The sequence below is a fragment of the Pinus tabuliformis genome, chromosome J (assembly GCF_031772625.1).
Source record: "Pinus tabuliformis cultivar Carrire ecotype Pingquan chromosome J, CPIR1, whole genome shotgun sequence".
NCBI lineage: Eukaryota > Viridiplantae > Streptophyta > Pinopsida > Pinales > Pinaceae > Pinus > Pinus tabuliformis.
In genome coordinates, this window is record NC_142295.1 from 1,488,048,946 (window position 1) to 1,488,068,356 (window position 19,411).

The 19,411-nt window shown below is 37.7% G+C and overlaps 1 protein-coding gene across 1 annotated transcript in view; it reads left to right on the forward strand.

Annotated features, from left to right (window-relative positions):
- The first annotated feature begins 1,279 nt into the window (after positions 1-1,279).
- LOC149233034 (uncharacterized) overlaps positions 1,280-19,411 on the forward strand; it is a 277,002-nt gene continuing 258,870 nt past the window's right edge. The window contains exons 1-3 of the mRNA XM_089379652.1: positions 1,280-1,956; positions 2,094-2,201; positions 2,650-2,826. Of these exons, the coding sequence (XP_089235778.1) occupies positions 1,723-1,956; positions 2,094-2,201; positions 2,650-2,826 (519 nt within the window). The 5' untranslated portion in view covers positions 1,280-1,722. The remainder of the gene's footprint in view (positions 1,957-2,093; positions 2,202-2,649; positions 2,827-19,411) is intronic.

Sequence of the window (19,411 nt, forward strand, 5' to 3'; positions counted from 1 at the left end):
TGTTCATAGCCAATTGCAGAAATATGTTAATCCTCTAAGATGCTATTCGAATCGAGGAAGAATATTTAGAACCCCGTGTATTAAATAGACTAACCGAATGATGCCTTGGTTTGCATTGTGTGAAGCTCCGTCATGGTTGTACATGCTAAATTTATGTAAATAGTTTCTAGTCCAATTTTAGGGAGCTTAGTAGGTCTTAGGGATGATATCTGGTCAGTTACTGGGGTCGATTTTCTTCCCCACGCTTATAAAAATGTGTGGGCTTTTGAAAAGACAATGACTACTGTTATCAGAACTTTGTTACACTTTTGATAATATAAGTTGCTCCTGGATGTGTTTCTATTGCCGCTAAATCTCTGTGTGTTTAATTGTCCGCTCGAGGTAAGGCACTGCGCACATTTTCTTTCCAAGTTTATTTATTTATATGTCATTTTCTTGTAGCCCTTTAAGTTGGTTAATGTTCATTAAGATTTAGAATCAACCAAGTAGATTTTATCATGTTTTTGAGCATAATTGGTGTGATATTTATTTCAGTACTTTTCTGGGCCTTGTTTGTTCCTTGAGTGTGTTTTTGCAAGTGGTTGCACAATTGCTTGAAATCAGTAAACTGTTGTGAAATTGGAAAACTGTTGCAAAATTAGATTTCGATAGGAAAACTATGTTGATGGTTGATTTTGCTTATACAATTTTATCTCCAGTAATTGGGTGAACTTACAGCTAGGCCAAAACAATAGAATAACCTCTCCAAATTTTGATCACCACGATTTATAGATTTGCTGCATAAACATATCACTCTCTTGCATACAACATAGGGTCCTCCTAAGTTTACAAATCCTAAAGTCCTCTTAAGTTTACAAATCCTGGTTGACAAATAAAATGATATATGAATTATTTTTAATAAAAACACATATATTCATACCGTCATTTTTGGACAAAAATAATACATATATTCATTTTTCAATTTCAATAAAAAAATTTATTTCACTTATAAATTATAATTTACCCCTTCATTTTTTTAATTAAATTAAAAAAATTGTATTTTTAAATGGAAATCCGAATTTCCCTTATTTAATGCCAAACTAATTTTTATTTCCCTAATTTAATGCAAAACTAATTTTTATTTCCTTGATTTAATGCAAAACTAAACTAATTTTTATTTCCCTAATTTAATGCAAAACTAATTTTTATTTCCCTGATTTAATGCAAAACTATTTTTTATGTAAAAACCATAAACACTTCACTATGATAACCTAAACACTTAAAATTACATATTTCCCAAATCCTCATTTCTCACGAGATTTGAAGTAAAATTGACAAAACATTTTAAAATCCAAAATAGCAGCATCGCCCCGTCACAGCACTGCGTTTCTAGTTCTGTGAACACGCGGGCATGCTTCAAATTTCAAAAGCAATGATCTACCAATTTTGGTTGACTGCTCGAGGCCAATTTCCATGTCTATTTAATTCAACGCGATCATATAAAATACAGGCCTCCGAGATAAAACAAGAAGAGCACGTCCTCATTTCGTTTTTCTTACTATAGTATACAAACTATGTAACGTAGTGTGTAGGTAAACAAGCCACCTATCATAGCCTGTAGTTTACAGCTATTTCAGCGCAGAATCTTAGGGTTACAGCGAGAATAAATGCTGTTCAGTTACATGTAAGGACGCCCTTATTCTCTAATTTTCTGTATAGAAAACAGAAGATAATTGGGAAACAATGGAAGGGAGCATTGCATTTGGGTCATCGTTGCCCAGAATCTCAAATCGAATCTCAAATCCAAACGTGCCTTCTGGGGATAATTCTAAGCACGTTTCAAGAACTCAACTGCATTTTTGGGGTAACGAAAGATCTGGGTCCAACTTAGGTTTAAACCGGAGTCTCAGGCGACTTGATGAACTTCCGCGGAGCTCCATGAGCAGACAACCCGTTGTTTTCTGCAAGGCTCAACAGGTATAATCTTATAACTCAAATTGTGTGAATTTACATGATGAGCATTCCCTGCAATTCCTAATCTTGTCGGGGTGTTATAAGTATTTCTCATTCTGAGATCAAATGGCTATGGTGGTATTGATTTGGATTATGTGCAGAGAATTGGTATTAGAAGGCATCCGCCTCCTACAGGTGATAATGAAGATAGCAAGCCTCGCAACATATTGGAGGAGATTGTTTGGAACAAGCACACAGAGGTTTCACAGGCAAGCTTCTACTCTTAGCTTCATGCAACTATTCTGATGTATGGGCTCTTCCAAGGTAGTCCGGAACTTTCGATATTCACTGTTACTAAGAACTAATAACACAAAACCATCTAAACTCAAGCGTACTCTCCTGTAAACCAACCCCATTTGTAATTTCGCCATGTATTATGCGAAACTCAAGGTTGCATATCTTGAACTTCGGTGTCTGATATGTCCACCATTTGCGTAACCTCAATTTATCCATCCTCGAGCTTTGCGACCTCCAGGCCCACATCAAATCTGGTTTTAGATGGATTTTTGCCAGTTACCATATTCATGTGCCCGATGGGGTTTTGATGGATCTATGCTACTTTCTAGAGTCTATGCACCATTGCACTAACCATTGATTAATCTTAGTTCTCTTGTTGCAATGAAATTTATATGGGTTTTCTGTTTTGTATATAAACAGATGAAGGAGAAGATGCCTCTGGAAACTGTGAAGAACGTTCTGTTGGGTGTACCTCAACCCAAAGATTTCATTGGTGCATTGAAGACCCGTGCAGAGGAAACTGCTTTGCCAGCTTTAATAGCAGAAGTGAAGAAAGCATCCCCTAGTAGAGGGATTATCCAGCCCGATTTTGATCCTGTAAATTTTTGGTCAATATTGTCCGCTTTGAACTTTGTTCTTATGCCTCTTTTATGCCCCCTTTGAATTGTGTTCTAATGCCTCTTTTTATGATCTATTTTTCTTTGTTAATAAAGTTGTCTGCTTATTAAACTTGATTCTGTAAAAAGAGATGGACTGTAATGGACTTTAAGAAGATAAGATAATTTTATTAATCTCAGTAGGAGATATAAATATTGGGTTGATGTAACTAGAAAATTGATCTGGATTGGATCATTATGTTGTTTGTCATTTATCTTGATGTTTTTAGAGGGAAAAATTGGAGGAATTAGTTTACAGGGTCATTTTCACTGTCAGGTCCCAGTTTGGAGAATTAGGGTCTGAAACCTTTCAGAGCCATTAAACTACATTTTTGGGGTCAAAACTCTCTAATTTAGGCACTGGCTGCTTTCATGTTGTTCTACACTTGGAGACCTTTCCAACAGTGCAAGAATCACTTCAATTGGAGTTTGTATGCAAAAGTTATGTTTCATGCAAGTTGACCTATCGTGTTTGGCCACCATGGTATGAGTGGATGCCATGTTAGCCCTCGTTACTCATGCATGTGGGGCTAGCCATGTGTGGACTATGAAGATGACTCTAGAAGGGTCAAAGTTGTAACTCTAGTTGAGAGTTGATGGAGTCAAACCTAACCCCTAGTTGGCTATTAGGCTATGTTAAAACGAGGCCATTAGGAGAAGTAGGGGTTCCATTCAGTGCTATTGTATCTTGTTCCATATTAGAGTGGAGGAATTGGAAGTCAGAGAGCATAATAGAGGGGGTTAGTGTTGTGTGCTAACCAACTTGGCCATAGGTCATAGGTAACTCCATAGAGAGTGCTTTCACTTTTGTACTTGTATTATTTCCATGTTAGAAAAGAGAGCAGAGCAATTTCACCTTCTAGTTGAGTTTCCTCTTGTAAGGGTTTCCCATGGCAAATGCTTGTGTTCATTGTGGATGGTGCGTGATTAACTTTGTTGTTTTGTATTTTATGCATTTTTATCTATTTCATACATATGTAGAAAATCAATAATTAACAAATTTAGAATACAAAGGAATTTAACCTTCATAGTATAGATTTCAATTTATTTTATTAGATCTAATTTTAACAAATTATCCAATGCAATATTCATGGTAGTTTATAGATCAAAAATATGAGTAACAAGAATAATGTGGGAGTGCAAAAGCAACCTTGGAAAATGAAACAAAGCATAGTTAAAAAGGATGACCCAAGGGGGAAAACCATGGAAAACTAAGAAGCTGTACTCAACATAGATATAGAACATGAGACAAACACATGAAACAAAGCACTGTATAACAGGTCCATTGCCCAATTGTGCTAGCAATTTGCTTTAAAAAGTGGCTTTATGTTACAGGCCAAGGACACCATCCATGGCGGTGTGTTCACATGCACATGAGATGTAGGTAGATGTAGAGGAAGGAACATAGTCATTTCTACCTTTAGCAGCCAGTGGCCACTATGAAAGTACCAATGCAACACTTGTTAATGCCCTTTGGTGAGTGACCATGGCAGTTAGTTGAATCTCTCCTCAAGTTTGTGGTTGAAGAGAGGAGTCTTATGAGGAGCATCTCTTGTTTGCTTGATCTAGGTTGGAAGTGACTTTATACTAGTGGGTTGTTTAGCAACATAAGTGGAGGATGTTGTCATTATTTAGCTAGTGTTAGTGTTGATGTTTGGAGCTTGGCCAGGTACTTTTGCATAGGCATAAGTGTTTAGGCATTCAAAAGTTGCTTAATACACCCTTAACTTTAGCAATTTCTTTAGTGATTAAAGTAATTTCTTTTTATAAGATAAAGTAAGTTAATCAAATGATATGAAAATGTTTTTGCATTAGTGAATTAGATATAATCTCAACTGTCAATATCAAATGATGTTGAGATCTAATCTCAACCATCAATCACTTTGGACATTAGGGTTAGAGATTCAGTTACATCTAAAGCTTACAAAAGAAGGCTGGGATAAGAAGACACAACATTGAAGTGAGCATAAGACATTGAGTGAGAAGACAACATTGAGTGAGTATAAGACATTGAGAGAAGGACATCTTCATGGTTGGGTGGAGGAAGACTTCCATTCAAGTGTGCTAGGTGTTATCACTCTAAAATTTCCCTAGGGTTGTTATGTTGTGTTCAAAGAAATGATAGAGGTAACCACAAACCTACTTTTGAGATCAGGATCTAGCCTTCCTAATGCTCAGAGAGGGCTCTTTCTTAATAATTTAACTTTGTTGAGTTAATTGATTTTAGGCTAGTTATTTAAGCTTGATTAGGTTTTGATTTGATTTGGTGGTGGAATCACTGATTAAGATGGATAGATAAGTGTCTTTTTACCATTGGGCCATGGAGTTCAAATGTCAAGAAAACAGGACTGAATTAAGTTCTAAAGATAGTGTTCACAGGGCAAGGTAGCTGAGTAAATTAAGATCTTTTAGGCTGGATGGTGAAGTGGTTTTTCAATCGGGGTCAAGGAGCAACTAAGGATTCTTCAAACCGGATAATGAGGGAAATGAAAGAGGTCAATCGAAACTAGGGAGCAATGAAGAATTCCCTGCTTTGGATATCAGAAGAAAACATTAAAATGAATAATTGTTCAAGACAGAGTGTATTTAAGCAAATTCTGTAGTAACATTCCAGTTATTTCATTCAAATTGGAAAAACATGTATGTTTGTGAAATACTTAAGAAAATAACAATTTGACAAATGAAAGATACTTCACTGAAGTGGCCCAACACATGAATCCTGTAATGCAATGCCTTTATTACTCAGTCCAGTCTGCTGACTTGAAAATGTTACAATAAACCCTCAGGTTTCAGATCAATATGACTATAGAAATGTTCAACAATCCACACTTTATACTTCAAATTATGAAGTATTTATACAAAAAATAGTTACAAGATATCCTAAACTGTTTTAGAAATTATTCAAGGAAAATAAAATATCTTCATGCAAGAAGATATAGACACCTAAGAGACTAAAAGGCTAGCTGTCCCTTCTTTTACTGATTTGCTATTTGCTGTTTTGATCTTTTGCTGCTTTCTCTCTTTGGCCATTGCTCTACACTGGCTGTCCTTTTACTCTGCCTTTTGACTGATACTCTTTCATCTGATACTCTTTGACTTAGCTGATCTGCTGTTTTACTTTAACTGCCATGTATTTACTGTTTACCTTGCATTTTTACAGTAAATCATTCAATTTTTCCCAAGTCTCTGTATCTGGTAATTTAATATTTACCATTCTTATGTAGACTTCATTAGTGTCTGTGTATTTTGCAAAGGTAGACTTGTTTACAAAAAAATGTTTTACCTCATGCTGGAGGTAAAAGAGGTTCTCAAAAGTTTGGTAAAGGACCTTTCCTGTACGCATCCCTTTCATAGAGGAATTGTTGGCTTGTTCCTTTGCCACTTCTCTGATTTTCTTATCATAGTCTTCATGTGGCATTAACTTGTCATTAATCACCAATGGATTAGGCAGACCTTTCTGCCTCAAAGCATCAAATTTAACCATGAACCTGCCTATTGCTAGCTCCATTGTTTGGCACTTGTCCTCAAGCTGTATCATCAGTTGCCTCTTGGTGATTACCTTTTTAACCTCTAGTATGGTCCCAGTTTTGTCAGCTATTCCAAGCTCCTGCAATTCATACTTATTCTTTGAGTTAAGGAACTGGATTATTCTTGAGGCTTCTTCTGGCATATTTCCAAGTTCGGCTCTAACCCTTTGAATTGCCTCACCAACCTCTTTGACCAAGTCATTTTGTTCAAATATCACCTGTATAGATGGCCAAATATCATTGACTGAGTCAATGATATTGGCCCATAAAAGTTGTTTTGCTTGGGCTAGTGGCTCTTTCAATGTCAACTCTTTCTCCAACTTCTGTATCCTTTCATTCAACCTGTTTGACTTTTGAGCTTCATTCTTATGCATAATTTGAGCTAGTTTCTTCTCATCCTCTAGAATTTTCATTTGTTCCTTAAGCCTATTTATTTCAGTGGTTTGGATGGACATATCCTCCATGGATTTGACCAGTTTAGTTGCTTCATCACTAGGATGAGCTGCTGCTGTTGTTGAACTTGTTGCTGATGTAGTTGGAAGTGTTGTAGCTAGTGGAGCTGCTGAGGCTAATGAAGCCGCCAAAGTAGAAGGAACTGCTGTAGTAACTGTAGGAATAGCAGTAGCAGTAGCAGTAGCTGCTTCAATGGTGGCTTGTTTCTCTTGTACTAATTTGTCCATTTCATTCTCCATTTCTTTCAGTTGAGCATTTAGCTGAAGAATGAGGTCAATCATCTCATCTTTCTGGCTTTGGCTCTCTAGAACTTCCTTGGTCTGTGGATGTTCAGAAGGAGGTAACTTCAGTTGCTTCTTCAAAGCAGCAATATCTTCATTTTTCTTCTTTATGAGCTTTTCTGCAGCCTTGATGTCATTTGGATTATATCCAATATCAATAACCAAGTCTTCTAGTGACTTGATTCTGTTATCATTTGCCTGTGAGGATGCTTTCTCTAACTTAAACTGTGCTGTGATGTTGTCTAGAGAATTTTGAAGTTTCTGAACACTCATGGCCTTATTGGTCATCGTTGAGTATATCATTTCTCTTGCCTGCTTATGAAATTCAATCTGATTAATAGGGTGAACATCCCTGGCCAAAACTTCAAATTATGTCTTCCTGTAATTCGCTGATGACTTAGGTTGCTGGACTGCAGGCTGCAAAAAGGTCATTTGCATTTTACTAGTTTTAATGTCAAAAGCTGACATTAACCTATTCTGATTTCTAGGAGTCTATTTGAAATACTGGGCATATGTTTCAGCTTTCAATGCCTCATTTCTTAATTTGATCTCTTTATACTTCTCCTTTATGTCTTTTTCCTTATCCACTGGTTTGCTTGATGATGAGACCTCAATGCTAAGTTGTTTCTGAATACTCTGAGTATTAGAGGTGGAAGGTTGATGAGTTTCCTCTGAAACTGCTAGAGCTGTGCTCTCTCTGACCCCTGTATCTGTATCCATGATTTGAAGTGTCTTAAGTGTCTCAACTGTCTCTTCTTGCTCATTGACAAGATTTAGCTTGGGCTTCTTCCTGTACATGATTTCAAATCTATCATGTGTTGTATCTATGTTTGAGCAAGAACCTTCTTCCCTGGTCCTTTTTACATTTCTGTCCTGCAGGGTTGGAGTATGCAGAATGGAACTAGTATCCATCTGTTTCTCCATATCTATCAAGATGTTTTCCAACTACTCTGATTGGTTGGCATATTTTTCAATGTCTGGCCTGGACTCATGCATAAAAGGACTCAATTTAAATTTGAGTCTTAGTTTATTTATGACATCTAAAGGGTCATACTGCCACATGAAACTGCTACTAAACTTTGTTTCCTGTAAACACTTCTTTGCTTCTTCTTCAGCCTCCCTATTATTACAGATAAAAGGACCTAGCTGGTTTTTTATTCTGAACTGTGTTTTCTTCCTAGCTGATAAAAAATTTACATCATCTGAATTTATAATTTGCCTGATATACTCTAATGCAAATATTCTCATGGGGAGATATCTGGGCAGCTTATAGGGAGTGAGCTGGCATCCATATATCCTAATTTCAGTGTGGTCCTAGTATAGATACCAGTCTCCTATCCTACTATTTTTAGACAACTACAAAACTCTCTTTATCTCATCACTAATCCTGGGTTGATTGCTACTGCGTAGCATATTTACAACTGGATGAACAAAGGAATCAATGAACTCCTTGTAACTGAAAACCGTGGAATATTTTTGGATTAAGGGTGTCCAAAAGATGATAGATCTAGGATGCCCCTTAGTGTCCAGCTTTTGGATATTAATTGGAAAGCTGTCTAATTGGAAATATAGGAACATGTGGAACAATACTGAAGAGTATTTAAATACTCTTTCATTTGGCAATCTGATCAATTGATCATGGATTCTGTCTGCCAAGAACTGGGCAAAATTGAAAATTGCAGCTGGAGGCTTGCCTGGGCAAAAAATAGAGAGAAAAGCAAGTATAGGCTCATCTACATGCTCATCAGTGGTGTATCCTAGAATACAAGAGAGCATGGTCACAATTTGTCTGGCCCTCTCAGAGAAAATAGTGGCAGAGTATGGAGGACTGTCTGTAGGAGTATGAGACTCTTCTAGGATAAAAGTTTGAAAGATTTGACACCTCTTGGGAAGGTCTAGCTTCAAGTAGTGTTCAAGTAGGTTTTCAGACTGTCTGTAGGAGTACGAGACTCTTTTAGGATAAAAGTCTCGGACTGTCTGTAGGAGTATGAGACTCTTTTAGGATAAAAGTTTGAAAGATCTGAGACCTCTTGCGAAGGTCTAGCTTCAAGTAGGTTTTCAATGGAAAATAGGGTTTCATTTGGTTTTGGCTGGATCTGCAGCATTTGGTTTATTGACTCTGCAACGATTGTAAACAAAATCTGCTGGCTAGGAGAGACTGTGGCTCTTTGGCTTGGGATATAACAGAGTTGGCATAGGTGGATGATTTCAGGGAACTGGTATACCTGTGGGAACCAGTATTTGGGCAAGTTTGATTCTCATAGATGAATGTCATCGTTTTGGTTCAGGAATTTGTTTTTACTCCAACAGTGGAGTTTCAATAGATGGTTAGGGGAAACTGTGTCTTTGATTTGGAAATCTTTGTCAGCCAATGGGAGGTGGTCAACATCCAGGTGAGGGGTTTGTAGGAGTTTCTCATTTAGAATGCTTTGGGAAGTCATAATTTTGTTTATTTTATTGAATTATTGTTTATCTGGCTTAAGGAGTAGGGTTAGGAGCTCTGGAACAGTGGGAAGGGTGAATACAGTCTGCAGAAGAGGGATTTTGGATGCACAACGGGGTTTTTTTAGTTTGGCAAGGTTTTTTAATTAATTCAATTAATTAACCTTTCATAAACATTGTGCAGAGCTTAAGTACAGGGCCGTTCTGGTTCTTTCAAGAATACCTGGAAAAACGACGATTAGGTGTGCAGACAGGGTTCTGTGGTAGCAACAGAGGTTTATGAGGCTTCAATTGTCTGTGTGTTGCTTGACATCGGAGTCTGCTGTCTCTTCTGGCTGTAAAGTTGGTTAAAACAATTGCGCGGGGTTTCTGGGCTTCAAAATTGGTCAGCAAAGGTGTTTGCAATGAAATAACAATGAAAAGAGTGAAAAGGTTTTTTTTGGTTTTTAACCAACATTGGTTAACTTTTGGGCATGGAATTAATGTGTGAATAGTGGGCGGTTTCCTTTTATGCGGGGAGGCGGTTTTATAGCATATCGCACTGCTTTTGAGTGGAGGGTGGTGTTTTTTGAGAGCACGTGATATAACGTGGGGTTGCCATGTGTTGACACCTAATCCTCTGCGATTGGGTGAATTTATGTAAATAGTTCAATTAGGAATGTGAACAGTCATCAGGAGATGAACTGAGTAGTCACACCCTTTGTATATAACAATAGCATACCTAATGAAATAAATCGAATCAGTTTTACTGCCTATTGGAGAGTTACTGCCTGGCTTGACATGGTATCAGAGCCAGGTTCTCAAAATAGTTGTAACTCCCTTCATTTTTGCTACTGAGGGCTGTACGCTAGTATGTCATATGCATTCCTGTTCCTAAGCGCTGTCCTGATCTGAGCACTGTCCCCTGAACACTGTCCTACTTGCCTCAACGCCTCTGTCTTCTGAAATATCTCTCGAATGTTTGGATTGACCCAAATACGTTTTTAACGCTGCATCCTGTAAAGTCTGCGTTTTTAACGTTGTTGGATTTGTCTGTCTCAAATTCATTGCATGTCCTGGAGCACAGTCTGCCCTTCGTGCTCTTGCACGTTCTGACATGGTATTAAGCTTCCTGCAACAGGAGGGAATAAAACAAAGACACCTGGTCCTGGGCGACTGAAGTTGTCATGCAATCTGAGGGATTCGATCACTTGAACGAAAGTAACGCTGCTGAAGAACGCCTCTGTCCAGAGCGGAAGGCAGACAAACGTTTTTACTGCAATTGGTATGCGTTTGACTGCAATTTGTATTGTTTTTTATTACAATTGAATCCGTGTTGCGCTTGATTGCAATGGGAAATCGTGCTTGAAAGCAAATTTGGACCAAATCCGGATGTACACGGTTCAAAATGATGACAAAGTTGCAGAGATGATGATTGCCGTTGTGACATATTTGGGTTGAAGACCGGAAAAAAAATTAAAATCTCAAGCATTACACTTTCTGACGGTTAGCTACCTGCGCACGCATCTCCCCTGTGTGTCTTGTCTCGGTGTATTCGTTGAAATTATCGTGGAATTGCTCCGCCCTTCAGGCCCCGTTGTTTGGGTACGCTGTCGCGCACCAAATTCAGATGGTGAATGGTGTGTGAGCGCAACGGTATCACAACTGTTTTAAATACTGCCTGAACTACGTTTTGAAGCTGCTGCCATTACGTTTTGAAGTTGTTGGATTTAAAAGGCGTATTCGTGTTGCGCTCAGTGGTCTCAGCGAAATGGTGTGTGCGCCCTGAATAAGTTTTGAAGCTGCTGTTTTTAAATAAGTTCGAATGAGGTTTGACATGCCTGAATGGTATACGATCCAATGGTATGGTGAATGGTTTCAAATACATTTTGAATAGTTCGATTGCTGCTTTGAATAGTTCGAATTTCAAATAAGTTTTGAGCGCTGGCCTCCATAACTTGGTTCACCCATAACTTGGTTTGATGCTTTGCCGAGGTTGACCGCTGTAAATTACAGTTCAAAGAATGCGCATGACCATGGTATTTATAGGATTTATATAAGATTTATAAGGTGAAGTTTTATGAGAGTTATATGATGGACTTATATGAAACTTATATGAGGTTTATGTGAGGTGAATTTATACAATGATGGATTTATATGGGTCACATTGTGGATTTGAAATCTTTTGAGAATGCTTTTTTGAGTACATTGGCAGAAGTATTCTTTTCTATCAGCAAAAGTTTTTTTTTTACAAAATGCACTCAATCATCTCCATCGTAGGATAGTTCTCACTGGCAAGGAGAACTATCCTGAATGGTCCCGGATGATAAAACACACCCTCATCTTCAATGAGTTGTGGAAAGGAGTGTGTGTCGGAGAAGGAGACAAAGACCCAGTGCAGCCTACCTCAGACAAAGAGCTCGTCATTTGGGAAAACAAGAACAGCAAAGCTTATGCATTACTTGCAGCATCTGTAAATGAAGAGGTGAGTCGCCATATTTCGTCATATTCAACTGCCTTTGAAGCCTTACAAAAGCTGAAAGAACTCTATGACTCACATTCTGCACTTGAAGTTGTTCAGCTCATGATTAAACTCTTCACTCTTGAACTGCAAAATAATGATCCTCTTGCTCTTGCATCTGAAGTAAAGTCTATAATGTATGATATCAATTCCACTAAGGTTGAGCTGGATATCCCTCTTATTGCTTTTCTCAAGGCACTCTATCCTACTTACTCCAATTATCTTGAGTCTTTGCAAGCAAATGAAAATCTCAAATATATAACCTTTGACTCTCTTGTGAAAAAGTTTGCTGAAAGAGAGAAAGCTTTTGGAAAGAAGACAGCCCCTGAATCTTCTGGAGAGACCGTGTGCCTTGCTCATAAAGAAAAGCATCCTGCTCAAGATTCTACAAGAGGAAGAATAGGTGGACGAAGAGGAAGAGAAAGATATTTCAGAGGCAGGGTGGGCAGACATTCTCAAGGAGAAAAGGCAGATCTGCACTGCATTCGCTGCAAAAGAAATGGATCACATGATGCCTCTACATGCAAGCTACCATGGGACAAAATTGAGCAGAAAAGAAACCAACAAAAAGGTAAAATTGATGATACAGACAAAGGTAAAGCACCTGAATCCGCTCACTATATTGAGGCACAATGTAACATTGGAGTAAATGAAGATTTGTTTAATGCTTCACTTGCTTCTTGGAAAAATGATTGGTTGCTTGATTCATGAGCAACCTGTCACATGACTCATAGAAAAGATTTTTTTGAAGATTTCACTGACAATGTTGATGGAGCAGTATACTTTGCAGATTAGTCAAAAATCAAGCCATCAGGGCTTGGCACAATCAGGCTTAAATTGCTTCGTCTTCTAGACTTTCTTCTGGATCATGTTCTATATCTCCCACAGCTCAAGAGAAACTTGCTGTCCTTGGTCCACATCCGCCAGCAAGGTCACTCCATTCATATGTTTGATGGCAAGCTTGAGGTAAGAAAAGCATCTGACCACTCACTTGTCATGAGGGGAATAGAAGAAGAAAGGCTTCTCAAACTACAAGGAACCTCTGCTCATGCACAACATTTCTCATATATTTCTCATCATGAAGAAGGTACACTTCCATCAAGTTTATTATGGCATGCTAGATTTGGACATTTAAACTATGACAGTCTTCGCTTATTGAAGAAAAATGGTGTTGCTAGTTTGCCTACAATTCCTAGGAAACATAAGCAATGTGATGCTTGCATTCTAGGAAAACATAGCAAACAGTCTTTTCATGATTCACATTCAAGAGCACATAGGAAGCTTGAACTCATTCATTCAGATTTATGTGGTCCAATGCCTGTTCCTTCTGCAAATGGAAATAAATATATCATGACATTTATTGATGACTACACCAGAATGTGTTGGGTTTATTTATTGAAGAACAAATCTGATGCTTTTCAAACATTCAAGAATTTTCATAAATGGATTGAAAATGATGCACAATCTCATATTGGGTCTATTTGCACTGATAATGGAAAAGAATATACATCAAATGAATTTGAAAACTATTTTCGCCAACATGGGATCAAACATCAAACAACTGTGCCTTATAATCGCCAACAGAATGGTGTAGCTGAAAGAATGAATAGAACAATCTTGAATATGGTACGATCCATGCTTTTCTTCAAAAATCTAAAGATAATGTTTTGGGCTGATGCTGTTCTATGTGCTGCATATATAAAGAACAGATGTCCATTTAATGCTATAAGAAACAAGACTCCTTATGAATTGTGGTATGGACATGTTCCTTCAGTAAAACATCTCAGGGTCTTTGGTTCCACCTGTTATGCTTTGATACCAAAGGTACATAGAAACAAACTTGGTGCTAGAAGTCGTAAGTGTATCTTCCTAGGGTATTCAAACACCTCTAAAGCATACCGCCTCTATGATGAAGTAAATAAAAAGTTTGTTGTATCTAGAGATGTAATTTTTCTTGAATCATCCAAATCTGACAATGTTGTTGAGCGGCAACTCGATCGCTTGGATAGATTCGCAAAAACAAAATCATTTCAAGAATTTGATAATCAGATTCCACATCTTGAAGGGGGGATTCTTATTCTAGATCAACATATGGAATCTTCTTCTGAAGAACACTCTCCCCCGAATGAAACTCCAACAACGGATGATGCTTTAAGTGATGTAACTGATAGAATTGGGAGACTCAATCTTGATTCAGTCCCAACTCAATCAACAGAGCACCCTGGACCATCTCAGAAAGGTCCCCCAAAGTGGCTGACGAAGACACTTGAAAGTGTTCATCCTGATGAAATTGGAAAAACAGGAACCAGAAATTCAAACCGACAAAATGGAGGTGATGTAGATGATTCTAATTCACCTGTTGATATGGATGTTTCTTATGATTGTGAATTGAACTTGTCTACAGATTTTGAACCAACTTCCTTTAAAGAAGCTGCTTCTCATGATGAATGGAAAGAAGCGATGCAAAAGGAGTATGATACCCTCATAAAGAACGACACTTGGAAGTTGGGTGATCCTCCATTTGGAACCAAACAATTGGCTGCAAGTGGGTCTACAAGAACAAGTACAAAGCTGATGGTTCACTTGACAAGCACAAAGCTAGGCTTGTGGCAAAAGGTTTTGCACAGAAAGAAGGGGTCGATTATGAGGAGACTTTTGCCCCCACAGCAAAATGGGCCACCATCCAGACACTCTTTGCACTGGCAGCCCAGAACAGTTGGAAAGTCCATCAAATGGATGTAAAAACTGCTTTCTTGAATGGAGATCTAAAAGAGAATGTTTTTATGTCCCAGCCTGAAGGATTTGCTATGAAAGGACATGAACATAAAGTATGCAAACTTGTGAAGTCCTTGTATGGCCTCAAACAAGCACCGCGAGCCTGGTATGGAAAACTAACTGAGCATCTTCTGAAACTCAACTTCAATCATTTTGATCTTGATGATGCAACTTTATTTGTCAAGAAAGTTGGCAAAACAGTTGTATATCTTGTGGTATATGTAGATGATCTTTTAATGACAGGGAACAATGAAAGCTACATTGCATCCATAAAGAAGGAATTGGGGAAAAGTTTTGAAATCACTGATTTGGGATATGTTCATTACTATCTTGGCGTTGAAGTAACCCAACATCCAAAATCCATATTTCTTTCTCAAAAGAAATACATTGGAGATTTGTTAAACAGATTTGGCATGACAGAGTGCAATCCTCTTACTACTCCAATGGAACAAAACTTAAAGCTCACATCTATTGAAGGAAAGGAATTTGAGGATGCAACAAAGTATAGACAACTTGTAGGAAGTCTCAACTACCTTACTACTACCAGACCAGACATTTCATTTGCTGTTGGAATCCTCTCCAGGTTTATGCAAAAGCCTTGTGAGGGACATTGGTCTGCTGCAAAAAGAGTTCTAAAGTACTTGAAGGGAACTCAAGACTTTGGAATCAAGTACACACAGGTGGATGACTTCAGTTTGATCGGATACTCTGATTCAGACTTCGATGGAGACAAAGAAACTGGGGTATCTACTTCAGGATATGCTATGAGTCTTGGATCAGGAGCTGTCTCCTGGAGATCACGCAAACAATCAGTTCCAGCAGATTCCACAACAGAAGCAAAATACGTGGCAGCAGCTGAAGCAACAAAAGAAATTGTGTGGCTCAGGAAAATTCTTGAAGATTTGCAAGTAAAACAAGTACAATCAACTCCACTCATGATTGACAACACCTTTGCAATAAAGTTGGCCAAGAACCCAAAGTTCCATGATCGAACAAAGCACATCAATACTAAATATCATCTGATCCGACATCATGTTGAGGCCAAAACAATCCATCTCCGTCATTGTTCCACAAATGAGCAAATTGCAGACATCTTCACCAAAGCGCTTGGAAGAGAAAAGCTTGAAAGATTCAGAACGATGCTTGGACTCACCAACATCCCTTCAGATTAAGGGGGGAATGTTGACACCTAATCCTCTGCGATTGGGTGAATTTATGTAAATAGTTAAATTAGGAATGTGAACAGTCATCAGGAGATGAACTGAGCAGTCACACCCTTTGTATATAACAATAGCATACCTAATGAAATAAATCGAATCAGTTTTACTGCCTATTGGAGAGTTACTGCCTGGCCTGACACCATGTAGCAAAAGGGCGCTCGGGCAAAACCGCGAATCTCGCGTGCTTTTGGGATTTTAACAGTCGGACGATGAGAGTGCGCAATATGGGTATGGGCTGTCGGATCTGAGAGTGGTTGATCGGAGGGCTATTGCGCGACAGAGTTGTGAGGGCTGAATGGGGGAGTAGGGTTTCGGGTTTAATTAAAATGAAATGTAATTAATTAAAAAGTAATTGCGTGATTTAATATATGCGATGGGTTAATAAAATGCGGGACCCAGGAATAAATACACTAGGGATATAAGTTAAGAGGGTATCAAGGAGGGTTTTTTAATGGGGCCCAATACTTTATTTAAACTTAGGATAAGGGGGTCTTAGTGGGTTTACTAGGGAAAATGAGATGAAATAGGGGGAAAGGTAAAATGAAGGGTTAGGGATATTTTTACAAGGGGAAATGAAGAGGGAAGGGTCAAAATAAAGGGAAAGGGTTTTTTACAATGGAAATGTGTTAGAATAAGAGGAAATGAAAGGGAAGGGTCCTTTGGAATCAAGAAGGGGAAATTAGTAAATGAAAAGTAATGAAGGGGTAATGGAGGGAGATTTAGACATGTAAGGGGTTTAGTGAAATGAGAGGATATTAGTGAATGAGCTTTACTATTTAGGCCTAAGATCATATAAAACTTTTTAGGGTAAATACCCAAAGTAATACACAACTTTTGTGAATGTCCTCTTTCCTTTGATAGTTCCTCCTGCACATAAAACATAGGATTTAAGTATGATGAAGGTGCATTTGAGCTAGCAACCTTGTGCATTCCAAAACCTCTTCTACCTATCCTTTATTTATCCTAGCATTTTATCTTCATTTATTGGGTGCATTTGAGCTTGATGACCCTTATTTCTTTTTCTTTGATAAGCAAACTATCTAATTCTAACTTTATAATTTCCAATGGCTCAGATTAAACTGATGAGCTCATTATTATTCTCTACCTAACTACTGATCTGCCAAGATTAAATAGTTTGGGTAGATCTTCATTCTCTATCTATCAACATGAAATTTAAAGGATGAATGAATCAAGATTAAACTATTTGACCATCATGGATTGTAGCATTTTTGACAAGCTGCACACAATCTTATTTTGCAAGGCAAAGTAAAAAGTAGTGGCATTTGAATTTGCATCACTTTCAGAATCTATTTTTATCTCTTTTTGGTGGGGTTCATATTTTATTTTTCTTTTTGATCCTTTTTTTTTAGTCCTTTGATTTTTCTTTTAGGACTTACCCTCTTTACATTTTTTATTTTATTTTTAATATAGGAAAACATTTCGCAGAAAGCAAAAGTATGTACAATATTACAAGACTGATCATAGCCAATTCAAAATTATGAATCCTATTATTATAGGACCCTAAGAGTGGCTCCACATGGGGATGGCATTTTCTGGTGAAATGTCAAGAACTTTAAGATCAATAGCCTTTTAAACTTTCACCATGGTTGCCTTGTAACTGTTTCTTTGTGATCTGCTTTATTCATACATATGATGTTGTATCTTTCAAAGCTTAGGGCCTTCTCTTTGGGCTTCAACCTCAAAAGATAATCATCCAATCCAATCTAAACTTTGCAATGTTATGTACAATGAGCAAAGTAAACAAATGAACTAATGTTAATCTGGGGACAAGTAATGCTTCAACATTCTACCATTGACTGGTCCACCTGGTAGATCTGTTCCATCTAACTGCTTCAAGAAAAATGCATTGTTACCTCTGTAACCATAAATGATATAGGGGCCCTGCCATAGGAAATCAAATTTACCATGTTTACCCTTTTCTTCTCTTCTGGAATCCCATTTTAATACCTTGTCACCTATGTAAAAATCATCAACTTTGGTTTTCTTGTCAAAAATCTTTTTGATTTTATCTTCGATCACTTGGGATTTGACATAGACTTCTTCCCTGGTTTGCTGCAAATATCTTGTTTGATTTATCCTCCTTTGGATATCATTTAATTCTACTTGTAGTTCTTGAATCATTTTTATCACTGGTACTCCTAAAGAGGATGGAAAAACAACATCCATTCCATATACTAGTTGATAAGGAGATGTACCAATGGACTTTTTTGTAGTGAGTTTGTCTGCCCATATGGCATTAACCAACCTTTTGTTCCAAGTCTTCTTATTGTCTGCTAACAATTTCTTGATAATATTAGCAAGGCTTTTGTTTGAGGATTCTGCCAGTCCATTACCTTGAGGGTAATAGGTTGTGGAATGGCCAAGGGTAATGTGGTATCTGTTACAAAAGTCTACCATTTTCTTGGATTTGAAAGCAACTACATTATCAGTAATGAGCTTTTGTGGATATCCAAATCTTGAAAGGATATTGTTTTCAAGGAATGAGATGATGACAAAATCAGTGGCTTGTTTACAAGGGATGGCTTTTATCCATTTAGTGAAGTAATCAGTGGCTGTCAAAATCCATTTATGTTGGGCTGAGGAGGATGGGTGAATTTCCCCAATAAAGTCTAGACCCCACTGCTAAAATGGGATTTCTGTGGAGATGGGTTTGAGGGGTAGAGGTAATAGCTTTTTCTTGCCTTCAAATATTTGGCATTTGTGACAGGAGGTCACATATTTCTTGACATTTGCAAAAAGGGTGGGCCAATAAAAACCTGCCCTTAAAATCTTATCAGCAGTTGTTTTCCAGTATAGGTGTCCTCCACAATCTCCTGCATGAAATTCTTGCATAACTTTGTTAGCTTCATCTTTTAATAAACAATTCAACAAAATGCCACCATTATCTTTCCAAAATAAAGCATTGCCTATGATACAATATTTCATTGATTTCATTTTCAAGAATCGACCTTTAGTTCTAGATAAACCAGGAGGAGCTTGTAACTTTAGTAAAACAAATATGATATTTGTATACCAAGGTGAATCTAAAAAAGCTTCACTGATCTATGGAGTCGCCATCTCTTCCTGATCATCTAGAGCAACAATGAAATTTATATCTAAGGCTCGACAGTTCGATTCAGCCGCGAGTTTAGCTAAACCTTGGCCTTTGATTAGTTTTGTGGGCTTTATTTCAATATCATATTCCAAAATAGTGGCAATCCATTTGCCTCTCTTTTCCTCAGGCCCATCCTGTGTTAGAATGTCCTTTACGATTGAATTTGGAACATATGCAATGATGTGTGAGTATAAAATGTACACTCTGAAATCT